This window comes from Crocuta crocuta, unplaced genomic scaffold (assembly GCF_008692635.1).
Source record: "Crocuta crocuta isolate KB4526 unplaced genomic scaffold, BGI_CrCroc_1.0 scaffold61, whole genome shotgun sequence".
NCBI classification, from domain to species: domain Eukaryota; kingdom Metazoa; phylum Chordata; class Mammalia; order Carnivora; family Hyaenidae; genus Crocuta; species Crocuta crocuta.
In genome coordinates this window covers 179,431-206,694 of record NW_027528369.1, presented here as the reverse complement: position 1 = coordinate 206,694, position 27,264 = coordinate 179,431, and the positions used below count along the sequence as shown (strand labels likewise).

The following is a 27,264-nucleotide window of genomic DNA, read 5'->3' as shown; positions in this document are numbered from 1 at the left end:
TTAAAGAAAGTTAAGCTTTCAAAAAAATTCACTTGCCCTCCAAATTTTGAAGGTATTGCTGATGTCTTCCAGCCTCCTTCACCTAGTTGCTGAACCTAGCTGCTGATTCTCATTGGTAGATCCGTTTTAAATCTACGCGCCGGTCTGGGGAAGGTATGCAATTCCCCGACTGTCTTATAGGTGGCGCTGCAGAGAAGGGCTGAGCAGAACACATCCTACTCTGGAGTCGGAGACACTTGTCCAGTAGGGGGCGTAGCCCGTGGGTGCCAGGTTTCGGTGAGCCGTACGCAACGTCAGGGGCGGGAACAACTCTCGCCCCGCCTCTGCCATCTGCAGCGTCCTCTGATTGGAGGAAGGGCCCATCACTTGGCCGCGCAGTTGAGGTGTGAGGAAGAGGGCCCCGTCAGAGGGTGACGCTGAGGCGGTAGAGGTGCGGAGAGCGCTTCGGTCTGTGAGTGAGAGCGACCGAGCCTCGGCAGCACTTCGGACGCTCCTCCCCATCTTTCTGCGGTGAATGGCGGTGGGATGGAGCACGAGGGGAGCGGCGGCAGCGGAGGGTCGGCCGGGCTCCTACAGCAGATCCTCAGCCTGAAGCTCGTGCCGCGGGTGGGCAACGGGACCCTGTGCCCCAACTCCACTTCTCTCTGCTCTTTCCCAGGTACCGGCCCCGCCCCGCGCCGCGCTTGCGCACTCGGCTGTCAGTGGCCGCCGCCCGGCTGCGGGGCGCCCCTTCCCCCGCGGCTCCGTCCCGCGGTCCCACTTTCCCCGGGCTCTTTTCCTCCTGGCAGGAGGTTCCCGCTCCCTCCGCCGGGGGCTGGGGGATGTAGCTCTTCCTCCGTCGCTTCCTCGCCGGTACCTCTGGACGGTCACTCCGACTCCGCGCTGAGGGCCAGAGCGGAGGGAGCGGCCGCGAGTGGACCGGTCAATGGAGGGACCTCGGCCTCCACCCGAACTGACGTTGCTCTTTGGAGTTTCCAGAAGCCCCAGAGTCAGGCCGGGACTCGACAGAGCCTGGGAGGCGGGCGGCCCTCCTAGTCAGGGGCTCGAGGCGCCTGGCCCCTGTGGTCCGCGCGGCTCTGGCTCTCGCTGCTCGGACGCCGAACCGTCCCGGCCGCGCTGAGGGGCGGTCGGCGCTCAGGGGCCGGTCTCGTCCCCGCCCACGGGGCCCCCGGGTTGTCTGCCGATCGCTCCCGCCTCCGTCCAAATGCTCCCACCCCGCCAGCTTCTCTTTCTAGGAATCACTTTCTGAGACCTGTTGCCGAATTCCCCACTCACGCATTCGCGATCTTTGACCCAGATGCGTTTTCACTCTCCTTAACGCCCGCCGGAGCTTCTGCTAGGCCGGATGTAAGGGCATTTTCGCAATTCTAAGACGAAGAAGAAAGCTATTCGTGCTCAGAAAGCTGAGAGGGGGAGAAATGATTTGGGACGTCTAATAAAGGCTTTGGGGGGAGGGCGCACTTCTGGGTTGGACCTTTAAAAGGCAGGAAGGCAGAGCAGTGGCGATGGAAGGGTGAGGTTGGGCTGTCCGGCAAAGGTGACTGGTAGTAAACAATTCGAGAACTGGGCCTGAGACCTGCAAAGGAGGGACGATTGGATTACTGACTGCAGTCATAAACAAGGCACCTGTGATTTCTCCTCCTCTGGGAAGCGACTGCCAGGCGCCGTTCAGTGGACACCCGGGACTTGGTGTGTATTACCTGCCTGACAGCTTTGTGGGACAGATGTAATAGTAACCACGTTGGGGCAGGTGCAGATGTTAGTTTGGAGCTATAGCTAAAATGATAATCCGGCAGCTCACGTTTCAAAAGGTACTAAGAGCACATTTGACAGTGACAACAAATCTCTGGCATTCTGGAGACACTTTAAAAAATGTAATGTGCATACAGTCTGGAGGTTCTGCTGGGCCAGATTAGTCTTTTTTGTTTCCTTATTTTTCCCCCAACTCTTTATTTTGAAATTTTCAAACATCCTGATAAACTGAAGTACTAGTATAACAAGCATATACCCTTTACTTCTACTCATTACTAATGTTTTTCTTCTTTTGCTTTATATCTATATATGTGTGTGTGTGTGAATTACGTATATACACACACATAACATTTTTCCTTTCTGCAGACCCATTTGAAAGGAAGTTATGAAAGTTGAAAGGTGATGGCACTTGATGCCTAGTACTTCAATATGTATCTTTTATTATTTAAAAAATTTTTATTTTTAAGAGAGAGAGAGTGTGAACAGGGGAGGGGCAGAGCAAGAGGGAGACACAGAAACCAAAGCAACCCCAGGCTCTGAGCTGTCAGCACAGAGCCCAACTCAGAGCTCCAGCTCGCAGACCGTGAGATCATGAGCTGAGTTGAGTTTCGACACTTAACTGACTTAGCCATCCAGGAGCCCCATATAGCTTTTTTCTTCCTTGAAAAAAATACCAGATCTAATCCAGGATCACACAGTGCATTTAGTTGTCATGTCTCTTTAGTCTCTTTGAATCTAGAAGTTACTCCATCTTTGTTTCTTGACATTGACATTTTTGAAGAGTCCAGGCTAATTTCATAGAATGTCCTATAATCTAAGTTTATTTGATCATTTTTTTTCATGATTACATTCAGATTAAACATTTGTCTTTAGGATCCTATCTACATAGATGATGTCCACTTCCCAGTGCATCATGTCAGGAGACCCTTAACATGAGTGTTTTCCTTTACTAACAATGCTGTCAGTAGTCATTTGGTGAAGGTGGTGTTTATCAGATCTCTCCACTGAAAGGGTACCTTAATCCTTTTGTGCTAAGTCATATGTGAGGTGATATTTTGAACCTGAATGTTCTCCAGTCTATCTTTTAGTTGCCTTTAAGATTGAGATCAGTGGATTTGGGACAGTAGTTAAACATTATGTCATAGTAGCTATGACAATGAGAATTGTTTTGCTTTCAGAAAGTATTCTGAAAATAGGAAACTGCCACATGTACATGAGTTTATGGGCAATTCTATGGATATATTTGTATATATAAATATAGCTTATATATATATTTTATATATACATATAATTTGGGGGTGTTGATCACTGGGAATTATTCATTCAGCAAGTATACATTTGGCCCAGTGCAGGCTCTAGGCCTGGGGTATAAACATACATGAGATAGAGTGCTTGACCTGAAGTTGGTCATAATGATGGGTAAACACATAGTCTCCCTGCTGTGTCTCATCTTTAACTGGACTGTTGGATGTTATAGGTACGTGGAGTTTGATCCTTTTTGAGGCACCAAAGGCTGCTTACAGTGAGTTCTATTCATTGACCTGAATCTGGAATTGTTTCTATTTTGGCCTCACAGAAAAGGTTGCTTGCACTTTACACCAAGTCAATATAGCAAAATCATTGCTCTAAAATACTCTGTGGGTTGTCACCATCAGGAAGCTTTGAATTGATTTTTTTAACCTGCATTTGCAATTTAGCCATTTAGATATCTGCCTAACCTTCCTTTTTTCAGGTTGTTCAGATTTCTTTTGTTGTCATCATTTTTTAGCAAATCTGAAAGACCGATCTTTTCTTTTATCAGGAATGATATTAACTCTCTGAAGGTATGGATTTTTGTTAATATCAGTGTACTTTAACACTTTAGTATCCTGTGATAGTTATACTTAAACCTACTCATATTTTGGTTGTGCCATTGCTGGAGTCAAGAATGGGTCACACTCAGACCAGTTATTTATTTATTTACTCAACAAGTATTTAGTGTCTCTTGCCTGCCTATTATTTTCTAGGTACCAAGTAAAGATGTATAGTGAGCAATATAAACGAGGATAGAGAGAAAAGAAAAGTGTGGAAAGGAAGAGCTGGTGGTGTCAGACAGTAGAGAGATACTCAGTGGCAAGTCTCGTGTGTCAGGGGGTGGAATGCTCTTTTACTTCGGGTCATGAGGAAGCTCTTGATGATGATGCCTTTGGACCTGAAATCTGAAGGATGTGAGGCATGAGCCACGCAGCTATTGGGAGAATCTTCTGGACAAAGACACAGCAGGTTCAGAGCCCTGGCTCAGGAGCTTACTTAGGAAACATAAAAAAGGCCACCACGGAGGATGAAACTGTGTGGGTAAAGTAGGGAGGGGGAAGTGAGGTCAGTTCCCAGAGGGTAGTATGGGAGGGTTTTGAGCAGAGGATGGATGATCTGACGGACTACTTTAAGGGTACAATTCAGTGGCTTCTAGCATCTGCAGTGTTTGCACCCATCATCACTAGTAACGTTAGAATATTTTATCACCCCAACAAGAAACCTCATACTTGGGGCACCTGTGTGGCTCAGTTGGTTGAGCGTCCAACTCTTGATTTTGGCTTAGATCATAATCCCAGGGTCATGGGGTCAAGCCCCACGTTGGGCTCTGCATTGAGCCTGGAGTCGGCTTAAGATTATCCCTCTTTCTCTCCCTCTCCCTTTCTCCTTGCTTGTGTGTGTGGTCTCTCTCTGTGTCTCTCAGATAAAAAAAACAAAAATCCCCAAAATACACTTCATATCCATTAGCACTGATTTTCTGGCTTTGTGTGGAGAATAGATGGAAGGCTAGATCAGGACAGACAAGATCTAGCCAGGCCAGGGCCAAGAGGCCACTGGAGTGAGGCAGGCCAGAGGGGCACACTTGGAAACCAGGGATGAGCAGGCGGGCAGGCAGTAGTGTCAGAAGAGAGGTGGCGGCCTACAGCGAGCAGTCCTGGTGGGAAGGTCATCGCGTTCAGGAGTGGAAAGGTCTCAGGAAAACTCCCTGCTTTTCCTTTATTCTCACACAACTCGCACATTCACAGCATTCTAACATCGGTTGTATGGGTTTTCTACACTTCTAGGAATTCTGTGACACCAATTGGGTGTCCTGAAGTTTAGTTCCTATACTGTCTACCCAGAGTTAACACCAGATCCCACAGGTAAAGGGCTCGGTTTCCCCAGTTCATGTGCCAGTCAGAAGTCTAGGTGGTTGGGTGAGCTTCTGACCAGCTGGCTCTAAGTTGGGAGGTTCCTGTGACCCTCTTCCTCGGTTCAATTAATTTTCTAGAGCAGTTCACAGAACTCAGGAAAACAGTTTACCTACTAAATCACCAGTTTATTACACAGGATATTAAAGGATACAAATTACTATCAGATAAAGAGATACATAGGGTGAGTTCAGAAGGGATTCTGAACAAAGGAGCTTCTGTCCCTATGGAGCTGGGGGCTGCCACTCTCCCAGGACATAGGTGTAGTCACCAAACCCGGAAGCTCTCTGAACCCCATGCTTTGGGGATTATATGGAGGGTTAATCACAATTCTACTTCCAACTTTTCTCCCTTTCCAGAGGATGGAGGGTGGGGCTGAAAGTTACATGCTTATAATCATGGCTTTCTGGTGACTAGCACCCATCCTGGAGCCTACCAAGAATGCCTTCTGAGAACAAAAGAGGTGCTTGGAAATTCCAAGGGATTTAGAAGTTCCGTATCAGAAACTAGGGTCAGAGACTAAATGTTAGGGGGCGCATGGGTGGCTCAGTTGGTTGAGTGTCCTACTTCGGTTCAGGTCATGATCTCACAGTTGCATGAGTTTGAGTCCCGCGTTGGGCTCTATGTTGACAGCTCAGAGCCTGGAGCCTACTTCACATTCTGTGTCTCCCTCTCTCTCTGCCCTTTCCCCACTCGTGCTCTGTCTCTCAGAAATAAGTATTAAAAAAAANCGAACCATGAGATCATGACCTGAGCCGAAGTCAGACGCTTAACCGACTGAGCCACCCAGGCGCCCCTAAAACTTTTTTTTTAATGTTTCTTTATTTTAGAGAGAGAAAGAGCAAGTGAGAGGAGAAGGGTCAGAGAGTGAGCTCCAGGCTTTGCGCTGTCAGCACAGAGACCGATGTGGGGCTTGAGCTCAGGCGAGATCATGAGAGATCATGACCTGAGCTGAAATTGGATGTTTAAGCAGCTGAACCACCCAGACATCCTTAGTACCGTTATTTAAAGGATTTTAGGAGCAGGGTCGGGAACTGGGGGCAGTAACCAATATATATGTATTTCATTTCACAAGGGAACAGATAGACCCGCTGGTGGGTAGGTGGAGTTCAGTAAAGAGAGGGTCTCAGTGGGAGGTGTGGAGAGATGGAGGCTGATGGGCAATTAGTATCAAGGCTGTCCAGCATTGAGTTGCAGGACCAGGAAGGACCACAGCTCCTGGGTTCCCTCAGAACCCTGGCTTCAGAGGAACTGTCTGTGGTCACTGGGTTGCTTGGCTTGGAACATAAGATAGAATGCGGCCTGCTGAAAGGATCGATGAGTGCTGAGCCTCACTGTCCCCACTTGGCTTAGGCTTCTTCCACTCCTGCTGATCGGGGCCAGGTTGGTCTTGAGGCCTTGCTTAGAAATTGGGGGACTCAGTTGTGAAGGTTAGAGGGCCAGGGCACCAGCCATTACAAACCCCTTCTGTTAATACAGAACTCACCTAGAAGAGTTTGCAGTCTGTGTCTTATCCCTTTAACTGAACCGTCTGTCTGAAAAACAGATTATTAATAAGCTCCTTGTGGGCAGCATGTTTGTCTTGTTTCGTTTTTGTTTCACTCTAGTGCCTGACATAGGGAATGGGCTCAGTAAACACTTAATTGTTGAAAGAATAAACTCTTAGTGCTTGTATTAGTTTGCCATTGGCCCAGTGACAAGTTACCACAGTTTAGTGGCTTAAAACATTGTAGAGGTGTGGAGGTCTGAAATCCACAATGGATCAGCAACGCTGCCTTCCTTCTGAAGGGTCTAGGAAGAATTGGTTTTCCTGCCTCTTCTGTCTTCTAGAGACCCCCTGCATTCCTTGCCTTTGGGCCCTTCCCTCATCTTTAGAGCCAGAAGCATAGCATCTTCCAATCACTCTGACTCCGACCCTCCTGCCTCCTCCTACAAGCACCCTTGTGACTACATTAGGCCCACCTGGAAAAGCCAGGCTACTGCCTATCCCAGGACCCCTAACCTAATCACACCAGCTGACTGCCTTTGCCACCTGTTCATAGGCTCTGAGGATGAGTGTGTGGACATCTTTAGAGCCCATTCTGTCACCAGTGCTTAATGTGATTGCCCCTTTTAATTTTTTGTTGCAGATTAATTATCTGATTTATACTTCAACATCAGGCAGTGCTGACTTCAGTTGTCAGAGTAAGCAAAGCTGAAGATAACGGGCTTGATTTGAAACAGTGAACAAAGAAATACTGTAAGATATGTCGACACAGATTTTTGACAGCATATTGAACCAGAGAAATGAAAAGTACCATATGATGATCAATAAGTAGCTATTACGTAGATAGCAAATTAAGGTGCAGTAGGTTAAAGGGAAATCACTTAGTTTTTTTTTTTTTAAGTGTTTTATTGATTGGGGTTTGCCTTTGCTATTAAGAGCTCTGTAATAATCTCATCCATCTACTAAACATTAGTGTTTTATAAACTATACTACTCACCTAACCTAATAAAGCCTTTTTTTCCTACTTAAGTGACGGTTTATAAGATTTGTAGGCACTGATGTAGCTAATGGATGCAGTTCAAGGTTGTAGGAGGGGAAACTCCAGAAGTGCTGACCTGCTGTGCGGTACCTTGTTTACAAATAGGCTGTTCAGCTTTTAGGAAAATTGAGATGTGGGTTGGTAGCCTGGCAGTCCTCCTCAGGCAGGTGCTGTGCTCCAGGAAATAGGGAACAAGTGAGTGTTGGTGTCTTCCTCTGCTTAGGCTGCTGTAACAAAATGCCATAGGCTGAAGTGGTTTAAATAACAAAACTTGGGGCGCTTGGGTGGGTCAGTCAGTTAAGCTCTTGACTCTGGCTCACGTCATGATCTTACGGTTTGTGAGTTTGAGCCCCAAGTCAGGCTGTGCTGACAGCTCAGAGCCTGGATCCTGCTTCAGATTCTGAGTCTCCTTCTCTCTCTGCCCCTTCCCTACTTGTATTCTGTCTCTGTCTCTCAAAAAATGAATAAACTTTTAAAAGTATTTAAAAAAAATAAAGAACTTATTTTCTCACAGTTCTGGAGCCTGGATGTCAAAGATCGGGGTGCTAGCATGGCCATGCTGTGGTGAGGGCCCTCTTAGGCCGTCTTCGTGCTATGTCCTCACATGGCAGGGAGAGAGTGAGAGACAGAGAGAGAAAGATCGCTCTTCCTTTCTCACAAAGCCTTGGTCCTAGCGGACCTACTTTTGTGGAAGTTCTCGATTCAGTATGTCTCTGGCAGATCGAGGCCTCACCTCCCAGCTCATTGCCCTGATGGTTCCATAGCGTCCAGTGTGGAGCCAGGCTCCAGCCCCGCCTTGAGTTGCTACAGAAAGCAGTGCTTACCTCTCAAACTGGGGAGCTCCAGCAGGGCGCCAGAGTCGGCTCAGGTCAGTGGCGCGGTCCCAAGTCAGCGGTGGCAGCCGGCAGCCAGAAATGGCAACTGCTCCGAGTTCTGAGGCAGATCTGCATCCATTGTCCGCCCCGGGGCTTTGGCGATCTGGGGCCGTCATAGAATTTCGCCCACTCGGTGGTGGGATGGAGGGCAGAGTCTCCGCAGGATTTGGGGAATAGCTAGTAAGGACTGTGGGATTGAAGATGGGGTTACTGCTTTGGAAGGGACAGCACGGTGCTGTGCCGTGGCCTGGGGTTGAGCTGGCGGCAGGTGGTGCGCCAGGGGGCTTACGCTGGGCAGACCTGACTGCGCTCACTGAGCCGGGGTGCAGGAGAGCTCTGGCGGGGACACGCGTATTGGAGGGGCCGTTTCTGGACACTGTATATTTTACATATAGTAGCTTTTTATGTTACATGTATTTAGTTTTTTAAGCTTGGGACCTTACTGTTTAATCGCTTTATGCTTCATAGTTCATGATCTAACTTGGCTTAGCAGAATTTGGCAAACACCGTCAAACAGACCGTTTCAACAGTATTAATGAAATTATTCTGAAGATAGATCTTGTTTGGCAGGAAATAAAAGTCTCACAAATGGTTTGAAACTTTTTATAGCAATTTGTTTTTCACCAGAGCAAAAGTGCCAAAACACCCTTAGTTGTTTGTTATTTTTAATAAGGATTGAGCCCTAGATGGGGCACACCTGATAACTTTCATTTCCTTCAGCGCCTTTCCTCCACTAGGCGTCCTAATTTAGGTATATGTCGAATATGGTATTAATTGAAGCTTTGGGTGAGTCCAGATGAGCAAAGAATTAGTATAGCCATCAGTGACAGTACCAAGGGTGGTTTGGGGGGGTTTGGTCCCCACTCCTAAGCTCCCACCCACAACAAGAATAAGAAATTGGGAAGAAAACATGCACAGCAGTAATTTTTTTTATTTTTTTTGAGCGTGAAGAGTGAGTGGGGGAGGGACAGAGAGAGAGGATCCCAAGCAGGCCCCATGCTGTCTCTCGTCTGGGAGTCCCAGTGCACGGGGCTCGATCTCACGAATTGTAAGATCACAATCTAAACCGAAATGGAGTCTGACGATCAACTGCTCAGCCCACTGAGCCACGCAGCGCCCCTGCACCGCAGTCATTCTTACGACAGCTTCACATACAGCTTGGAGAAGAGCCCCTGGTCCCGCCCTGTCGCCCTCCACTCTCCCCAAGCCAGGTAGTGCTCCTCTGGTGCTCCTCGTCGTTTCTATAACTGTTTGTGCCAATCCGACCAACCTTCCTCAACTGTTCTTTTGGAAACAAAAGCTTTTTTTTCCCCTTTTTCTACTTTCTTTTAATAGTAATTCTGTAAAAGCCAGTAAGCAGCTAGAAAAGCTTTTTAAGAAAAATCAAAGTAAAAAGTGAGTTGTCATTAGCCCTACCCCAACGCATCCCACTCCCCAGAAATAAGGCTTTTTTGTTGTTTGCCTGCATAGAGTATGCATGGGGTCCACTTGGGCTCCACCCCAACCCCCGCTGGCATCGTGGGCTCTGGCAAAGTCCTCCCCTCCGTCTGCCTCTGTTTCCTCAGCCAAGAGCCAGGGATATTCATGATCTGTGCCTCACAGAGTTGTGTTAGAGGATTGCACTGGTTACACTTTGTAAAGCACTTAGAACAGCGCCTGCACATGTGCTCAGTATTTCTTAAATACACCTACATCGACTTTTCTCTGAATTCATAGACTTAACACACGTTTGCTTCTTTTGTTTCTACAAAAACAGTCTTCTGTACCCTTTTCTGGAACTTGCTTTCTTTACTTCCCAATGCGGCTTGGGCATCTCATCCCATCAGTATATAACGATCTATCCCCTGTTTTTATGTGATAGTATAGTGTTACATTATGTAAGGGCGCCTGGGTAGCCCAGGCGGTTAAAGGTCTGACTTCAGCTCAGGTCCTGATCTCACCATTCATGAATTTGAGCCCATGTTGGGCTGTGTGCTGACAGCTCAGAGCCTGGATCCCGGTTGGGATTCTGTGTCTCCCTCCCTTTCTGCCCCTCCCCCGCTTGCACTCTGTGTGTGTCTCTCTTTTCTCTCAAAAATATTTTTTTAATTTATTTTTTTAATGTTTTATTTATTTCTGAGAGAGAGAGACAGCGTGAGCAGGGGAGGGTCAGAGAGAGAGGAAGATACAGAATCTGAACCAGACTCCAGGCTCTGAGCTGGCTGTCAGTACAGAACCCGAAGTCGGACGCTTAACCGACTGAGCCACCCAGGCACCCCCCCAAAAATTTTTTTTTAAATGTTACATTATGTAGGTGCACCAGAACATGTTTGACAAGTCCCACACTGCTGGACATGCAGTTGGCATCGGGTCTTTGCCATTACCGACAATGCTGCCGGGAGCCCCTTGTTACCTCCGACCTGGCCTGCATGGGTATTCCTGTGGGGGCATTTGTGGAAGTGAAGTCTGTGGCAAAGGTGTGTGCACTTGACTTTCTTGGATATACCCTTCCAAATCACCCTCCAGAAAGGTTTTCTAGTTTGTACTCCTATTGGGAGTGTAAGGTGGGGGCTGTGAAATAATGTCCTGACAACCTTTCACTCAAAACCTTTAATGGTACTTTTGGGGCTTTCACACTGATGTCTTTAGTCTGGCCTTCAAAGCCCTCCATAACATGACCCTATTTGTCTTGTAGCTTTTTTTTTTAAAGTAGGCTCCACGCCCAATGTGGGGCTTAAACTCATGACCCTGCGCTCAAGAGCTGCATACTGTAGTGACTGAGCCAGTCAGGCGCCCCTGTCTTTGTAGCGTTACCTGCTTTTAATCTTATAAATTCTCTGTTTTAGTCAGGCCACTGGTTTTTAATCAGGGCAATTTTGTCCCAGGAGGACATTTGGCAAAGTCTAGAGATATTTTTGGTTATCACAACTGGGGAGAGGCCATGCTGGCATCGAGTAGGTAGAGGCCAGGGTGCTGCTCTGTGTCCTGGGAGCCACAGGACAAGCCCCCCCAGCAAGGGGTTAACCGGTCCAGATGTCAGTAGTGCTGTGATCAGGAGACCCTAAGTTACGCTGTCGACCAATCTCTGAAATTGCCTGTTGCTTACCCGCTCTGAGCACAAGGGTGGACAACACATGTTATCTCACGTGACACCTTCGTTGTATCCATGTGGGTCACTAAGGAACTATTTTGAGAATTCTGAAGCCTTGCCTGGGCTCACTGGGGGGAATCACTGTGTCTCCTGTTTACCAAATTGCAGGGTCATGAGGGCAGGATGGTAGCTCCTCCTTTTTTGTGTTTTCTAAGGTGGCTCATGCATAGGTTTTTAGACGTAATTGGTGATCATATATTTAAATGTTGCCTAAATTACAGTCATCTTAAAAGTTAATTAGATATTCTCCCTAGGAACCCATTCCTCTAACTTGCCCCCTCACTTACATGTCATTTGTCTCTAAGGCAGACATTTATATTTTCTGGTATTTATTTCATATCTTAAAGAGCTTTGCTATTCTAGGAGATGACGGCCTGATACAAATTTATGTTTGTATGTACGTGTTTATTTAGGGGCTTTATCTACAGTAACCTATATTAAAAACATTTAATCACTTACATATAACACCCAGTGCTCATCACAAGTGTCCTCCTTAATGTCCATCACCCAGGTAGCCCATGCCCCACACATCTTCCCTTCAGCAACTCTGATTGTTCTTTATAGTTAAAAGTCTTTTATGGTTTGACTCCCCTTCTCTTTTTATCTTATTTAATTTTTCCTTCCCTTCCCCTATGTTCCTCTGTTTTGTTTCTTAAATTCCACACGAGTGAAATCATATGGTATTTGTCTTTCTCTGACTGATTTATCTTGCTTAGCATAATGCACCCTAGTTCTATCCACATCATTGCAAATGGTAAGATTTCATTCTTTTTGAGGGCTGAGTAGAAGATGATTGTTGTGGGGCACCTGGGTAGCTCCATCAGTTAAGCATTCAGCTCTGGATTTCGGCTCAGGCCGTGATCTCATGGTTCACGAGTTTAAGCCCCACATCAGGCTCTGCACTAACAGCGCAGACTTTCTCTCTGTCTCTCTCTCAAAAAAATTTAAAACTTAAAATGATTGTTGAATATATAAAATTGTAAAGCTTTTCCATGTTAGAAGTCTAAAATGATTGGCCATTTTAGGGGTTGACCAGCTTGTTCTGAAATTGGCCAGATAGTAAATATTTCAGGCTCGACGGACCCTGTGCTCTCTGTCACTTGTTCAGCTCTGGTCCTGTGGCTTGAAAGCAAGCATAGGCAAGACTGAAATGAATGGGCATGGCTGTGTTCCAGTGAGAGTGGATGCACAAAACCAGGTGGTCTGGATGCCTGGGTGGCTCAGTGGGTTAAGTTCCGACTTTGCCTCAGGTTGTGATCTCACGTTCATGAATTCAAGCCCTGCGTCGGGCCCTGTGCTGACAGCTCAGAGCCTGGAGCCTGCTTCGGATTCTGTGTGTGTGTGTGTGTGTGTGTATGTGTCTGTGTCTGCTCCTTCCCTGCATGTGTTCTCTCTTAGAAATGAGTAACATTAAAAAACTAAAAAAATAACAAACCAGGTGGTGACCTACAGACCGTGGTTTCCTAATCCCTCTGGAACCATCACTGTTTGGATATTTGATTGCTGACCCTGCCTGGCACCTGGATGGCTTTGAAAATGAAATAAGCAGGTATGATGAGGACTCCTTGGTAATTCCTGTACTAGGAAAGTCTGTGACTTGCGACTTTTCTCTGCTTTTCCTTGTAGAGATGTGGTATGGTGTGTTCCTGTGGGCACTCGTGTCCTCTCTCTTCTTCCACGTCCCTGCTGGATTACTGGCCCTCTTCACTCTCAGACACCACAAATATGGTAGGTTCATGTCTGTAAGCATCCTGTTGATGGGCATCGTGGGACCAATTACTGCTGGAATCTTGACAAGTATGTTAGACATTAAAATACCAGTCAAACGTTTCATATGACTAGTCACTTAATTTCAGGACCCATTTTAGAAACATGTCTGTTTGAAATGAAGAAAAAAGGGTGGCTTTTAACCATGGGCACTTTTTTTAGCGTATTGGTTTTTTCTTACCTCTTACCTCCCCCATTATTTGGCTAATATCTTTGACTTCCTAAAATGTATTTTCTCTCACTGGCTCCAGATAAGCCATGTGAAGCTTATGAGATGGGTCATTAGTAAAAGATGTTTATTTCTTTGGAAGCTCCTGCTCCTTTTTTGTCAGCTGTCAATTGACCGGTGCCATAGCAAGGTTGTTGAAGGCCGCCTCCTCGCTCAGGTGTGGTTACTTTACAGATGGAGGCATAATTCTAATGACACAAATTCTTGTTCAGAAAACTACCTGATTTGGGGCACCTGGGTCGTTCAGTTGGTTGAGCAACGGACTTCAGCTTAGGGCATGATTTCATGGTTCCTGAACTCGAGCCCCACATCAGGTTCACTGCTGTCAATGCAGAGCCTGCTTCAGATCCTCTGTAACCTCACCTCTCTCTGCCCCTCCCCCACATGGACTCTCTCAAAAAGATTTTTTTAATGAAAAATACCTGATTTGTTTTCTGATTCTTTTTTTCCCTCTCAAAAGTTTCTGAGGAAGAATTGGAATCACAGGGGCCCCTGGGTGGCTCAGTCGGTTGAGCATTTGGCTTTGGCTCAGGTCATGATCACATGGTGCGTGGGTTCGAGCGCTGCATCAGGCTCTGTGCTGACAGCTCAGACCGTGGAGCCTGCTGCGGATTCTGTGTCTCACTCTTTCCCTCTGCCCTTCCCCTGCTCATGCTCTGGGTCCCTCCTCTCTCTCTCAAAAATAAATAAACATTAAACAATTTTTTTAAGAATTGGAATAACAAATTATAAATTGTTTTTACTTTTTTTGGCTTTTGCTCATATCACAAGGATGAGAATCAGTTTAAGTCATTCTTAAGTTTATAATTAAATACAAATATCATCTGTATTTTATGTAAATTAAAATTCCAAGAAGCCAAAACTAAAAACACTCCAATATCACCTCCCTAAGTGGAAAACCTCAGTTTGCATTACTTTTTTCTAGGTGCACATATAAACATAAATATATGCTGCAAAAACAGAAACACAACAGTCCTACTAATTTGTAACTTTTGTGTGAGTGTGCGCATTTAAGCCTTGAGCTCTAAACAGAACTGCCCCTCTGTCTTGTCTTTGACTTGAGGTTTTTTGGGGACAGGGTGGCCTCGTTTCTTTGTGTTCTGTAGGCGGTGAAACCTCTGTGATAACAGGAGGAGGAGGTGGCCACTTTTCTCCGGTCTGTGTTAAGGTGTTTCCGTAACTGGCTTTATATAGTATTTTTAACTCTGTCACCTGCTGCTGCTCTTTGGAGACCCTCTGCTCCAGTTTCCTTATTGGACTGCTGGCTCCGAGGAGCTGGCTCCGACTTCTCATCAGTAAAATAAAGATAACTCCACCCACCTAAGATGCTGTGTGATGATAAAAGGAAATATGTTTATTTAAAGTACTTAATACCTGACACTTAGGAGTTGTGCAGTAAATGTGTCCATTCTGTCTTTAAGACTCTGGTGAGTAGAGCCTGTTTCCTTCCCATTTTGCCGTCTTCCTGGTTTGCTTTTCGCATTCTTCCCTACTTTGTCATCCAGACCCCACCTGAGGGCCTGCTTCAAGTTTCTTAACTTCTTTCTACCCAACCCGCTTTTTTTTTGGAGCTAAATTATGAAGGGGCCTTACAAAATAGGTGCCTTGCAGTTGTTAGTAACACAGGATGTATGCATAGACCCTGGAGATGAGCATTTGCAAGTCACAGATAGTCCAGGCAATCAATACAGATACTGGGTAATTTGCTCTTTCTTCTTCTTCAGATATGTTACTGTGTTTTCATATCACATGTGTAAAATGTGTAGACATTTGAGTGAGGTGCTGTGTATTGTCTTGTATTATCTAAAATCTGTTTCGTGCTGTGCTTTCTTTCTCTGTCCCAGCTTGATGCTGAGTATTCTGAGAAGAGGGATCATACCTTATAAAACATACAGGCAAATACCTATTTGCAGGAATGAACTCACTGACCAAGGAGGATTCTGTTTGGAATAGTTTTTGAGAGGAGGGTCATCTGGGAGCTCTGGATCTATTCTCGTCAAACTAATGAAATCTTGGCTTTCTCGGTACAATGCCGAGTCCCTGTAACAAGTCATCTGGTCTCTAGGGAGATACAGATGTTTGTGTTTGTTTGATTTACTCCGTTTCTAGAAAGTTGTGTTGGGGCGCCTGGGTGGCTAAGTCGGTTAAGCATCCAACTTTCGCTTAGGTCATGATCTCACGGTTCGTGGGTTCGAGCCCCGCGTCGGGCTCTGTGCTGACTGCCAGCTCAGAGCCTGGAGCCTGTTCAGTCTGTGACTCCCTCTCTCTCTGACCCTCCCCTGCTCACGCTGTCTCTCTCTCTCTCTCTCCTAGAAATAAATAAAACATTAAAAAAAAAAAAAAGAAAGTTGTGTTGACTTAACATAATAAAAATTATTAGTGATACGGGGGACAGAAAGGACCCCATCTGAAAGCACTAATCAGTAACTTGTAAGTCATTTGGGGAACACTTAAAACCTAGAAAAAGTATAGGAAAAACAAAACATTTCTGTGATATTTAAATTTTAATGTAAAACTAGAACATTCTACTTACAGTAGGATTTTAAGTGCTGTATTTTACTGATTATATTAACCTTGATTTTTTTTTTTTTAAACTCTTGAATTTTTGAACAGGTGCTGCAATTGCTGGAGTGTACCGAGCAGCAGGGAAGGAGATGATACCATTTGAAGCCCTCACCTTGGGTACCGGACAGACGTTCTGTGTAGTGGTGGTCTCCTTTCTGCGGGTGTTAGCTACTCTATAGCAAACACCCTTATGCCACGATGGCGAACCTCAGTTTTACAGAATCCTCAAAAAGAATACACTACGGAATGTAGTGTTTTCTTAATTCTTCAAATGGAAGGAACTTGGATGAAGAAATGTGTGTGAAGAAGGACATTTCAGCCCTTTCTGTGATTTGAAGCTCCAGGGATTGAAGATCTTACTGGACTCCCGCTGTTCTCAACCAAAACAAATCAAGTTTCTCAGCGCCCCCCCCCCCTTTTTTTTTCTGGTATTTCACCAGTTTTATAGGTATACCTTTACCCAAGCTAGGTCAGCAATGCTTCTGGATTGACATCCTTTGCACTGAAATTTATAATCTTCTGTGAGAAAATGCGATGTTGCATATATCAGAGAAACTATGAAAAATACTGGTGGGTTTCTGAGCATACTGTACTAAAATCTGGTTTAATCTAATCTTGATTAGAATTTGGCAGACTCTTCTTTCGCCACATCTTCATAACAGTATGTGCCAAATAGGTTTTGGTTGAGTAGAGCTTTGAGAACAAATTTGGTGAAACATAGCAGGAAAAAACCCTACAACACAAGTAGTGGCTTCAAGTCCACTGTGGAAAGAAAAAGAAGACGATGTGACATTTTTTGGAAAACTGTCTTGACCTCTGATTACTGAATATATTTTAAGAGATGTGAATCTGTTGTTTTGTACATTTTATCAAAATAAGCTAGCTTACTTAGACTTTTTTTCCTCCAGAGTTTCTGTACCCCTTTCCTTGTCACTTTCATTCTCTTGATTTTGGTTAGTTTAATTGGAAATATACCCTATTAAAGAGCTTGAGATCAAAATTTTAATTTTGGTTAGGATGCTCTTTGGACATTGAGGTACCAAAAATTTTTTTTCTTTAAACATTACAGTTTTTCTTCGTGACTTTGGTTGAAATTGTTGAAATGCAGCTTAAACTAGGATAGAGGTTACTGATTTCTTAGTCTTAATATGGTTACCACTTTTACAGTGTTGGATGTCACTCCCAGAAAGTGCCTAAAATTTAATTTTCAGTTAAGCCTCCACATTTTACATTTCCCTTCAAGAGACTCTGTATCCTTACAGAGAATTAAACATCAGGTTTCTAAAATCCAATTTTAGCTATCTTAATTTTTCTTCTGCCTAACTTTCTTTTTCATTAAAATGCCTGAAAACTGTGACCTTCAAAAGAAAAAGGATTGTAAAAATCAGATGTCTAACTTGATCCTTACCACCTAACTGTGTTGAATGGAATACATTCGTTCTCTGTTTTCAGAACAGTTTCTGGTCATTAAACCTGATGTTTTTAAAAGAAAGTTTTCATTGCGACAGTAAGGCTAGCAGCCTATGAGGTCATGTACACACAAACAGTATCTATTCCATTTAAAGCAATATCCACTCCGGCTTCTGATTAAAAGTAACCAGGAAGACGACCTTACCAGGGAAAGTTGAAGAGGAAAAATTACAAAGAAATCACAAAAATTAACTGGACATTTTCTTCTAACTAATAGGCCATTAGACAGCTTATCAAAATTACAGTGACATAGACTCGGTAGAAAATTACAAGAAGACTTGGAATGCCAGCAACTGTTTTTACAAATTCCCCAGCAAGTTCTCTCTCCAATGCTCAAATAATGCTCAAATGCTTAAGTTTTTCTTTCAAACAAATGTTGGCTTTTTTTTTAGAGATTTTAAGTTATCTCTATTCCCAACATGGAGCTCAAACTCACAACCGTAAGATCAAGTGTCGCATGCTCCACCGGCTGAGCCAGGCAGGTGCCCCTAAATCTTTAAATAAGGCTCCCATTTTCCAGTTCAAGGAGCTGTGATTTTGCAAAGTAGCCCTTCAATTTAAGACATTTGAGGACGGGGTGCCTGCGTGGCTCAGTCAGTTGAGTGTCTTACTCTTGATGTTGACTCAGGTCATATTCTCACAGTTCGTGGGTTTGAGCCCTGCATTGGGCTCCATGTAGAGCCTGCTTGGATTCTCCCTGTCTCCTTTTCTCTGCTCCTCTCTGCTCTCTCATGATAAGTTAAATAAAGTCTAAAAAAAAAATTGGGGGACATTACATCGTTTATTATAGAAAATGATTTTAATCATCTATCTTGAAATATGCCTCTTATTAGAAGGCTCTAAAGCCTTCTTTTGGATAGAATTTTACAAATTACACATGTGGGCCAGTAATTGGTAGGCCCCTCTTCCTGAGTACTAATTTTTGAACATACTGATCGATGACTTAAATATTTGGTTGTTTTTCTTTTAAGGCCAAGACACAAAAGTCAGTGCATTTTGGAAGGTGTTTTTGTTCCCATCTGTTTTTTGTTTGCTATACTTTGATTATCTGCTTTTCTAAAACTTCAGATATAAACTATATCTTTAAATTATTGATTATTCATCCATCCCAGTATGTGAACATTCTGTGAATAAATTTCTATAGACCTTTATACAGACTGAGCTTTGTAGCTTGAGATGTTTTTAAGAAGATACTATTTGGATGATAAAAAATGTCTATTCCCTTTCAGATGGGTTTTTTTTTAAATTTCTTGTCTCAAATACACAATTATTTGGGGGTGGAAAAATACTGGCATTTGTGCTGAACATTTTATTTTACCATATATAGGTTTGTAGAATTTTTGCCAACAACCGGCTTTCTTAGAGCCTGTGCACCCACCGCTTCCCAGCTAGACATCCACTTTTACTTTTATTTGTTTGTTTAATATTTTTTACGCTGGGGGAAGGGACAGCTCCCAGCCATAAAAGCTGGATTCTTTAATACGGGGGTTTTGGGAGGAAGACATTTCACGAAACTTAAGTCCATGTAAAAGTGTAAAGAATATTCCACAAGGATGTCTCTTTGTGCTCTTAACTCATTTTTAAATTTTGCAGCAAAACATTTACTGGAAATAATTAAACCAGTGAGAAAAAGTTGATGCAGATCATTAAACCATTCCTTATGTTTTTAAATTTTTATTTTTTAATGTTTTATTTATTTCTGAGAGAGATTGATAGAGAGACAGACAGTGCATGAGCGGAGGAGGGGCAGAGAGAGACAGAGACAGAATCTGAAGCAGGCTACAGGCTCTGAGCTGTCAGCACAGAGCCTGACTGGGGGCTCAAACTCACAAACCGTGAGTGAGATCATGAGCTGAGCCGAAGTCAGCTATTTGCTGACTGAGCCACTCAGGCACCCCATATCTTTTGAATTTGGAACTGTATGCTGGCTTTTGATTTCAGTGTCCTTCGTTACTGCTCTGATGTGAATTAAGTTCTTACTACAACTGCAGTGCATACCGACCTTCCCTAAGAAACTGTTTCCTGGAAGGTGAGGCCGGGAGCCATCAGCCAGCCCCAGGCAGCAAGTTTGGTGTCTGTGCATTTCTGTTTCATGCATTCCCTTAGGCTGGTTGTGACTAAAATCAGCTTAACTTTTGTATTAGATTATTTCACCAACTGCTACGGTCCAAATGATCAAATCTTTGTACGATAGAAAATTATTTAAATTTTATTTTTCTACTGACATTTCTAATTCTGGTATAAATGTTTATCAATAAAGAATTAATTTCAATTCTGTGAGCTGGGACTATCATTTCTTTTTTCAGTGGCCAGTGAATTTAATCTTGCAATAACGTCTGACTTAAATTTGGGGAGTTTAAATAACTTACTACTTAACATATGTTTAACTGTATTTTATGTTCAACTTCTTAACTAATTTATGGTAAAATTCTTGTTCAAAGGTGTGATTAAACTGTACTTACATGTGATCTTGAGTCCTATTAACTGCACTTTGGGGGCTGTATCTTATCAGCTGGAAGCTTTTTGTATGAAACCACACTGGGATGGCTGAAAGCTGATACAGCGTATGAATAAAATATCTATTTCAACAGTAAGTTCACGTGAAGAGAGGCTCTCAACATTGGTTAGTACTCTCACTGACATCGTAAGTCTTTTTCTATCCCGCATTTTCAGCAAATTCCATTGTCCTATTTGGGTAGCTTACATCATGGTCACGGATGAGCACTGCAGTTCCTGGCATTGTAGACAATGTCTGGCGATAGACTGCCTATCCATGCTCTCTGTTTCTTTTTTATTGAAGCATAATATATGGTAAAGCGCACAAATCTCAGATGTATAGCTTGATGAATGTTTAGTATTTATACATTTATGTGAATACCACACGGGTCGAGGTACAGAACAATTTTTAGCACCCCAGGAGAACTCTACGTGCAGAGTCGGGCCAGAAGCCCCCAAGAGTGTATGTATCCAGGACCCAACACGGGAGGAACTTTTCTTCAGTTTTCAAAAGGTGATAGCCCAAGGCTGGACAATGGAGACTGTGGAAGAGGAGGAGCTAAAGGTGCTGAGTATGGGGACACCTGGTTGAGCATCGACTTTGGCTCAGGTCATGATCTCATGGCTCATGGGTTCGAGCCCCACATGGGGCTCTGTGCTGACAGCTCGGAGCCTGGAGCCTGCTTCGGATTCTGTGTCTCTGTCTCTCTCCGCCCCTCCCCTGCTCACACTCTGTCTCTCTCTCAAAAATAAACATTAAGGAAAATTAAAAAATAAAGGTGCTCAGTATGGTAGAGAGGACCCCACAAACCCTTGCTACGACAACAGTAATAATAAATGAGGAATCTTTTAGGGAATTTGTCCTCTGGCCAACTGGAGAGTGCTGTCTAAAGGGGCCAACCATTACTTAGATCTAGCCTATTTCTGCTTCATAGGATTTTGAGCCCAGTATGTCCAGATATGCCAGTTTTTGAGGGGAAGTTGGAAATCTAGATTGACATCTCAATTTTTAAGCGCTTGCAAATGAACTTGAATTCCCATAAAACGCTTTTCAGATCAAACAATGCATGCCTTTGAGCTGGATTTGGCCTCTGTGAAACTATTTGAAACAATGGAAAATAGCTCCTAGCCTGGTTATCCTTAAAGTGGTTGGAAACTTTGTGAATCTGAACAAATGCATGGAGTGCCAGTGAGCTGTGAGGAGACTGGGAGAAAGGAGATGATGCAGGAGGGGAGGCTGTCGGAGAACCTCAACACAACCTCTTCCCCAGGAGCAAACGGCTGCATCCCAGTTTGTCACTGCAGGGTCCATTTACACTGTCCAAGGAAACAGGCTGGGGACGGTAAACCCCCAAATACTGGGTCCTAATTTCACATCTGCTTTTCTATTATCCTCCCATAAGGAAAATCTACTGAAAACATAGACCTAGGGGTGCCTGGGTGGCTTAGTCAGTTAAGTGTCCGACTTTTGCTTAGGTCATGATCTCGCGGTTCGTGGGTTCGAGCCCCGTGTCGGGCTCTGTGCTGACTGCCAGCTCAGAGCCTGGAGCCTGTTTCAGAGTCTGTGACTCCCTCTCTCTGACCCTCCCCTGCTCACGCTGTCTCTCTCTCTCTCCTAGAAATAAAACATTAAAAAAATTAAAAAAAAAAAAAACATAGACCTAAATGTAAGAACTTAAACTATAAAGCTCAGAAGAAAATGAGAGTAAGTTTTATGATCTTGAGTTAGGCAAAACCTTCTTAGATAGAACCCCCAAATGCACAGGGACAAGAGAAGAATAAAGTGCACTTCATCAAATTTTTAAAAAATGCTATGCTTCAAAGGATGCCATCAAGGGTGTGGAAAGGCACCCCACAGAATAGAAGGAATTATTCAAGTCCTGTAGTATATAGGAGACTGCTATTTAGAATATATAAAGAACTCTTAAAACTCAGCAATAAAAAGACAAATGATGGGGCACCTGGGTGGCTGAGTCAATTAAGTGTCCGACTTAGGCTTAAGTCATGGTCTCATGGTTCATGGGTTCGAGCCCAGGGTCAGGCTCTGTGCGGACAGCTCAGAGCCTGGAGCCTGCTTCGGATTCTGTGTCTCCCTCCCTCTCTCCCTCCCCTCTCCTGCTCGTGCTCTGTCTCTCTCTCTAGCTCTCATGAATAAATAAATGTTAAAAAATTTTTTATTATTTTTTAATATTTATTTTTGAGAGAGAGAGAGCAGAGGAGGGCAGAGAGGGAGACACAGAATACGCGGGGCTTGAATTCACGAACCATGAGATGATGACCTAAGCTGAAGTCAGACACTCAACCCACCAAGCCACCCAGGCGCCCCTAAAAATTTTTTTAAAAAGAGAAATGACCTGGTTTTAAAATGGGCAAAAGATCTGTATACACACACAAAAAAGAGCAAAAGATCTGAACATTCTCCAAAGAACATATACCATGGCCAATAAAGACATGAAAAGATGTTTAATACCAGTCATCAGGGAGGTACAAATCAAAACTACAATGCAATGTCACTTCACACCCACGAGGATGGCTTTAATCAAAAAGACAAGGGTTTGGGTAAGGTGTGCAGAAACTGGAACTTTCAGACATTGTTGCTGAGGTTATAAAATGGCACAGCTGCTTTGGGAAGCCATCTGGCAGTTCCCCAAAAGGTAAAGCACAGGATTACTATTTGATCAAGCAATTCCACAGGCATATACCAAAGAGAAATTACCTCTGAACATGTGTTAAGTGAAAGGAGACAGTTACAAAAGACCATACATTGTATAATACCATTTACATGAAAAGTCCAGAATAGGCAAATCTATAGAGACAGAGAGATTAGCCTGAGGCTGGGGACTGGGGAGAAATGGGTAAGGAGCTCATTTTTTTATATGATGGCTGCACAAGTCTGAATTTACCAGAACTATTGAATGTGTACTTTAAAGTTTATTTACTTAAGCAATCTCTAGACACAACTTCAGCAAGATCAAGAGCCACATGCTCTACTGACTGAGCCAGCCATGCATCCCTGAACTGCGACCTTTAAATGGGTACATTTTATGACTGTGAATTATGTTCCAATTAGGCTGTTTTTTTTAATGTTTTATTTTATTTTTGAGAGAGAGAGAGAGATACAGAATCTGAAGTAGGCTCCAGGCTCTGAGCTGTCAGCACAGAGCCCAGTGAGGGGCTCAAACTTGTGAACCATGAGATCATGACCTGAGCTAAAGTCAGAAACTAAGTGACTGGGCCACCCAGGTGTCCCCAATTAGGCTGTTTTTTAACGTTTGCTGCTATAATGCCACCATTATAAAATTTATTTTTATTTATTTATTTAATTTTCAAATTAAATACATTTATAAAATTTATTTTTATTTATTTATTTAATTTTCAAGTTAGTTAACATATAGTGTAGTCTTGGCTTCAGGAGTAGAACCCAGTGATTCACGTCTTATATATGACACCCAGCGCTCATTTCGAATAGGGCCCTCCTTAATGCCTGTCACCCATTTACCATAATGTCCTTTTAACCACAGGTGTGTTTATCTATTCCTTAATTTAGATTAACTCTAGGACTGAGTGACTCAAACATTCAGAGTATCTAGTCCAGAGTATCAACGAGGAGCAATTTTCAGCTGAGAAAAATCCTAAACCTGAACAAAACAATGTTAATTGTTGCTGTCTCCTGTGTATTTGTCTCTGATTGCTCCCTCCATTAATTGGATTATAATTAAGAAATATATTAGGGGTGCCTGGGTGGCTCAGTCGGTTAAGCGTCCAACTTTGGTTCAGGTCACGATCTCACGGTTTGTAGGTTCAAGCCCCGTGTGGGGCTCTGTGCTGACAGCTACCTTGGAGCCTGAAGCCTGTTTCGGATTGTGTCTCCCTCTCTCTCTGACCCTCCCCTGCTCCTGCCGTCTCTTTCTCTCTCTCTATCTCTCAGAAATAAATAAAACATTAAAAAAAATTTTAATATGTTAATATATATGGACTCTTGGAAGTCAGTTACCATGTATAACGTTATTGATTATGATGGGACAGCCTGGGACAGCAGCAAACAAGCTACTATCAATAGCTGCTGATATAATATATAATTAATAATATGAATATATTATTAATAAATATAAAGTTAAGAAATAATTTTAATATGATAAAATGATAAAGATTATATGTGGCTGTACTTCCACATGGATCAACTCGAAGGATTCATGTGGATGTTGTCTGAATTCTAGGATTCAGTTGATTCTCCTTCACAGTAGTTATGTTTATAAAGTCACCGCGCACATTCAATTAGGAAACACTGAACCACTGTAGGGGAAACACTTGGTTGGGTTCCTGTGAGTCTCTGGTCACAACACTTTGGTCAACTGATCAATATATAATCTTGTTTCATGTGTGTTTCTGTTCAAGAACACCTTATTTAATATATCTTATAATTATGTGCAGTATCCTTTACAATAAAACAATGTTTCAATTATAGCATTTTTGTGTAATGTCCTCTATGATACTGAGATTGTATTACTTAACTCTTCCTCAGTCATAGACACACATGCAGTACACATATGTACTGCATGTACATGTAGTAAACACACAGTATAACATACAATATTCACATAAACACGGTACTGTGAACACATACTGTATACTGCACAGTAATGCAAACTAAAATCTTACTGTTGATGGAACTGCAGGATGTGTGATGGTGCAGCACACACTGGGGTTAAACCCCTTGACCTTGGCTTGCCCCATGAAAACCAAGGGCGAAGTAGGTGGAATTTATTCTGCAGAAGAGGAAGAGGGAACCATGTCAACATTTGGCAGTTCAACCTCAGGAGTTTGCCTCTCGTGACTTGTTGGCGGAGTTGGCAATTTTCCCTCCCAAACTGGCTCAAAAACTTGGGTCAGCCTTGTCTGCTTGGCTTTTTGCCTCATATCTTTAAGCATCTCTGCATAAGGAGCAAATGCGGTGGAAGTGAGGCGCTTAAATTTGAGGCTGCAATCAAGCATAGGGTCACACTCTACCATGTCATTGAAAATTCTTTCCAAGGCAGAATTCCATTCTGATATTTTTGTCGCTGTAAGAGGGTCAATTCTTGAAGTCTTGGGCTGACTCTCATTGCCATCCTCGTCATCGCCGACCCCAATGCCTTGTTTTGCCATCTCGTCCAGGTCTTCGTTGGTAGGTTTTACTGCCTTCTCTGCTAAAATTGCCTCCACATCTTCCTCCTTCATGTCGTCAAAGCCTTCTCCTCTTATTTGCCATGCAATATGCATTATGTTTTTGACACTGTTCCTTATACTTTCTGTCACACCTTCAAAGCCTTCGAAATTTTGCACACAGTCTGGCCAAACATTTTTCCAACAGCTATTGATAGTAGCTTGTTTGATGCTGTCCCAGGCTGTTCCAACATAATCAATGTTTCGCATGGTAACCGACTTCCAATAGTCCATCATCGTAGTTTCCTTGTTAGACTTGAGAGCCTGGAAACCCTTGCTATAAAGTTCCCTGGTGTAGTGTGCCTTGAAAGCTTTATTATACCCTGATCCAGTGGATGGATGAGAGACGTAGTGTTTGGGGGCATGAAAAGAACTTCTATGTTGGGGTGGGCATTTTGGAGTTCTTCGCAGCAGTGGACTGGGGCATTGTCCAAAATTAATACAACCTTGAAGGCAAGGTTTCTGCCCTGGAGATAGCACTCAACTTCCAGTACAAAGCAGTTGTGGAACCAATCTGACGTCATCCACGCTTTTTTGTTCCATCTCCAGTGGACAGGCATATGGTTCACACTTTTCCCTGTAAGTGCTTGTGGATTCTGGGCTCTGTATACCATTAGGGGTTTGCACTTGAAGTCGCCCTTGGCATTAGTGCACAATAGCAAGGCTGCATAGTCTTGGAATGATTTAAAGCCAGGGGTTTTGCAGGCCGTTTGTGTTATATAGGTTCTTTTGCCAACGTCCTTGTAAAACAAGCCCGTCTCACCAGCGTTGAAAACCTGCTCTTCCACATATCCTTTGTCCTGTATAACACTCAGAAAATATTTTTTAAATTCTTCTGCAGCCTCCCGATCTGCAGAACTTGCCTCACCTGCAAGTTTAACATTGTTCACACCATATCGCCTTTTGAAACGTGCAAGCCAGCCAGCGCTGGCGGAGAAAGGTTTAACGTTTTTCTGGCCCTGGGTTACATGACCGTAAATTTCTTTGGCTTTCAGCCTCACGACAATGCTGTCCACCACACCTTTTTTATCGGTTGTCATCTCATGAATCCACAAATTTAGCCGCTTTTCCATCTTTTCCATAGCTTCCTCACGCACTATGGACGTTACTTTAGCACTTTCCGGAGCAGCCTCACGTACAGATCGGCGAATTTCCTTTTCCTTTTTCGTTTTTAATTTTTAATGTTTTATTTATTTCTAGGAGAGAAAGAGAGAGACAGCATGAGCAGGGGAGGGTCAGAGAGAGAGGGAGTCACAGACTCCGAAACAGGCTCCAGGCTCTGAGCTGGCAGTCAGCACAGAGCCCCACGCGGGGCTCGAACCCACGAACCGCGAGATCATGACCCAAGCGAAAGTCAGACGCTTAACTGACTAAGCCACCCAGGCGCCCCTCCTTTTCCTTTTTCTTGATGTACCGGATTGTTGATTCATTAACATTGAACTCACGGCCAACAGCACTACAACTCATGCCTGAACAAAGCTGATCTAACACACGTATTTTCTACATAAGGCACATCACAGCCTTCTTGCGCTTAGGAGCACTGGGCAACACTTCACCACTACGCTTGGGGGTCATTTTAAACAGCAAAATGACCAACAAAAAGCACAGAAACGTAAAAAACGTGGCACCAAATAGACTGTGAATAAGACAATTATTTACAGCATGAGAGATGAAGCAAGAAAGCCCTTGTTCAACCTTAACTAGCACATCGCACCGCTGGTTGACTCGAAGCTTTTCATCCCCTGCGCATGTCCGCGAATAACCCCAGAAAGCACCGCGAATATTGATTTTTGGGGTTACAGTAAGTTTAAGCAAGTAAGCGAATTCGAAAATACCAACGTGTGAATAACGAACGTCAACTGCATTCCCATAGACATATAATTTTGTTTAAGCACATTTATTAAAGCAAAGTGACTAGACAGCGCTGAAGACTACAAGTTCCAGCATGCACCGCTTCGACGCGGAGCCAGTGCTCCGTCAACCACAACAGAAGCGCCAGGCTCCAGGCATTGGCCCGGAAGTGTCGCGTTTGGAGTACGTACACTTTCTG

At 43.8% G+C, this 27,264-nt stretch overlaps 1 protein-coding gene across 3 annotated transcripts; it reads left to right on the top strand.

Moving 5' to 3' along the window:
* The first annotated feature begins 383 nt into the window (after positions 1-383).
* Positions 384-19,788, top strand: TMEM170A (transmembrane protein 170A). 3 transcript variants are annotated; one of them, XM_077754028.1, is made up of 3 exons: positions 384-658; positions 13,112-13,213; positions 16,095-19,788. In XM_077754028.1, exons 1-3 carry the CDS (start codon positions 526-528, stop codon positions 16,223-16,225), a joined length of 366 nt encoding a protein of 121 aa, XP_077610154.1. In that variant the 5' UTR covers positions 384-525; the 3' UTR covers positions 16,226-19,788. The 3 variants fall into 3 exon arrangements, with proteins under 3 accessions (XP_077610154.1, XP_077610153.1, XP_077610156.1); XM_077754027.1 differs by having other exon boundaries at positions 13,112-13,282; XM_077754030.1 differs by lacking the exon at positions 384-658 and adding an exon at positions 917-1,689 and having other exon boundaries at positions 13,112-13,282.
* Positions 19,789-27,264: the final 7,476 nt, after the last annotated feature.

Coding starts and splice junctions, on each gene's coding strand:
- TMEM170A (XM_077754027.1), top strand. CDS start 526: ATGGAGCACGAGGGGAGCGGCGGCAGCGGAGGGTCGGCCGGGCTCCTA. Junction 659..13,111: donor TTCTCTCTGCTCTTTCCCAG/GTACCGGCCCCG, acceptor TTTTCCTTGTAG/AGATGTGGTATGGTGTGTTC. Junction 13,283..16,094: donor TACTGCTGGAATCTTGACAA/GTATGTTAGACA, acceptor ATTTTTGAACAG/GTGCTGCAATTGCTGGAGTG.